The sequence below is a fragment of the Amphimedon queenslandica genome, unplaced genomic scaffold, assembly GCF_000090795.2.
Source record: "Amphimedon queenslandica unplaced genomic scaffold, v1.1 AMPQUscaffold_13520, whole genome shotgun sequence".
NCBI classification, from domain to species: domain Eukaryota; kingdom Metazoa; phylum Porifera; class Demospongiae; order Haplosclerida; family Niphatidae; genus Amphimedon; species Amphimedon queenslandica.
This window is the reverse complement of record NW_003546244.1, coordinates 798,997-800,944: the sequence shown is the minus strand read 5'-3', so window position 1 is coordinate 800,944 and position 1,948 is coordinate 798,997. Positions and strand designations below refer to the sequence as shown.

At 31.9% G+C, this 1,948-nt stretch overlaps 1 protein-coding gene and 1 long non-coding RNA gene across 2 annotated transcripts in view; both read right to left on the bottom strand.

Moving 5' to 3' along the window:
- Positions 1-541: 541 nt before the first annotated feature.
- LOC109581573 (uncharacterized) lies at positions 542-1,074 on the bottom strand. Its single transcript, XR_002184678.1, has 2 exons — positions 737-1,074; positions 542-683 (listed from the first exon to the last, which is right to left on the bottom strand). It is a non-coding gene; the product is annotated as an uncharacterized LOC109581573 (long non-coding RNA).
- A 43-nt stretch (positions 1,075-1,117) lies between these two features.
- LOC100640439 (deleted in malignant brain tumors 1 protein-like) overlaps positions 1,118-1,948 on the bottom strand; it is a 4,213-nt gene continuing 3,382 nt past the window's right edge. Inside the window, exons 15-16 of the mRNA XM_019994683.1 lie at positions 1,297-1,523; positions 1,118-1,129 (exon numbers count right to left, since the gene is read on the bottom strand). Coding sequence (XP_019850242.1) covers positions 1,118-1,129; positions 1,297-1,523 — 239 coding nt within the window. The remainder of the gene's footprint in view (positions 1,130-1,296; positions 1,524-1,948) is intronic.

Genomic DNA, 1,948 nt, shown 5'->3' with positions numbered 1-1,948 from the left:
TACTGCTTTCATCATCATCTGAAGGTGAAGCAATAGAGAGTGCAGTCATATTGTTTATCCAAAGCAACTTATTGTTCTCAAAGTTATAGAGTAATATTGACACCAAATTTGAAGCAGTTCGAGACCCATCCATTGCTGCATATATCATGGTTGAAGAAAAGGACAGTATATTGTTAGAGCAAGAGCTGTCAGAATCACGAAACTTCACATCCTCAACTGAACATCTGCAAGAATGCTTAGTTTGATTTCTTAAAGCATTCATAAGCACAGCATCCTATGGATCAATCATTGAGCATAAAACATTATACCTCATAATCACATAGACAATAACTTACATTCCATTCATGGCAATTTTTGATATTGAATTGAAAAGTAAATTGAACTATTAAATTGAAATTTAAGATGTTACAATGACTTTTACTTACCTTCCTCTTCTAATAGTATTTCTTTTTTAATATACTGAACTGTAGTATCAACTGCACACTGATAGAGACCATACTTAAAGCTACCAGAAGTAATGTGAACTAATTCTGATTCTGTACTATTAGCAATAGCCACTCCATTCTTAATCAAAGTAATATTACGATAGAGAGGATACCCACCACTGACAGAGCATGATAGCTGAACATTGTAATCTTGTATAAAACTGGTAGAATTAGAGCTGAAGTTGAAGTGTGGAGTTTCTAAGTAAAATATAAAATATGTATTTAAATAGTATAATTATACTTAGTCTAACCATAATATTCCAGTTTTTGTACACTTTGATCAAGAAGAATAGCATTCAGTCTTAAAAATGTATAAAATGTCAGAAAGTTTTGATATGAATGAGGACAATTCAATGAAGAAAGTACTGAATATGGGTTGAGAACAAATTGAAATTCATAGTATCCAGAATCAGTAATTGATGGATGATTGATAGTGTAATTATAGTATGGATTAAATGAGGAATCTATTATACCACTGGTTACTCCTGAAAACAATAAGTTACCATTGTGATACAGTGATACACTCCCTTCATTAGAATATTCATCCACATAACTGGTCAATGTTACTGAAGAAAACTCATTACTAAACCCAGTGATGACATCAGTGTAAATAACAGGAGGACTATTTTCATTTATATGAATGCCTGCAAAAATTAACAATAATTATAATAATCAAGTTACATATGATAATACCATTATATGATACAATAAAATTTAGTGGCCTCAACACTGGAAAACCTCTTAAAATTTGTATTATTTTGTCTTCACATATTTTATTGTAGTGATACAATCTTAGCCCATCAAATCTAACAGAATATTTTCCAATGTCTTCATCAGTAATATTATTAATGACAAGTGTCTTGTTACCATTGTTAATGAGGTACTTGCTTGAATTTGATATTTTATTACCATTATAATACCAGTTGAGTTCACGGAGATATTCAGTTACAGTAGTGTCTATTGTGTTCACTGTCAAGATACCAACAAAGCCATTCTCATTACTATACTGAATATTACCATAAGATTGCTGTAAAAGTCCTAAAAATATCAGATAAGATACTGCATTGATTCAGCTATGAGTTAATACCTTTAACAGTAATTACAGTATGCCCTCTTCCTATAACTACTCCATTGTATTTCACTATGCAGTAATAGTTTTCATGAGTTGTATGCCCTGCATTTATAGTTAGTGTGACATTAGGATCTGTATCTCTGTATTGTGTGAATGAAGATGTTCCTGATACAGTCCTTCTCCAGTCATAGGTACTGTTAACAGGAGGAGCAGGAGATACATTACAGGTAAGTACTACTCTACTCCCAATAGAAACAGCATCAGTATCAGTGTCAATGGTCATGCTGTAGTGAATAGGAGACTCTGTGTGTATTGTACATATACTACGATAAGTATATTGACATTTAAGTTACCTTTACACATAACTCCAACATCTTTAGCATGATAACAG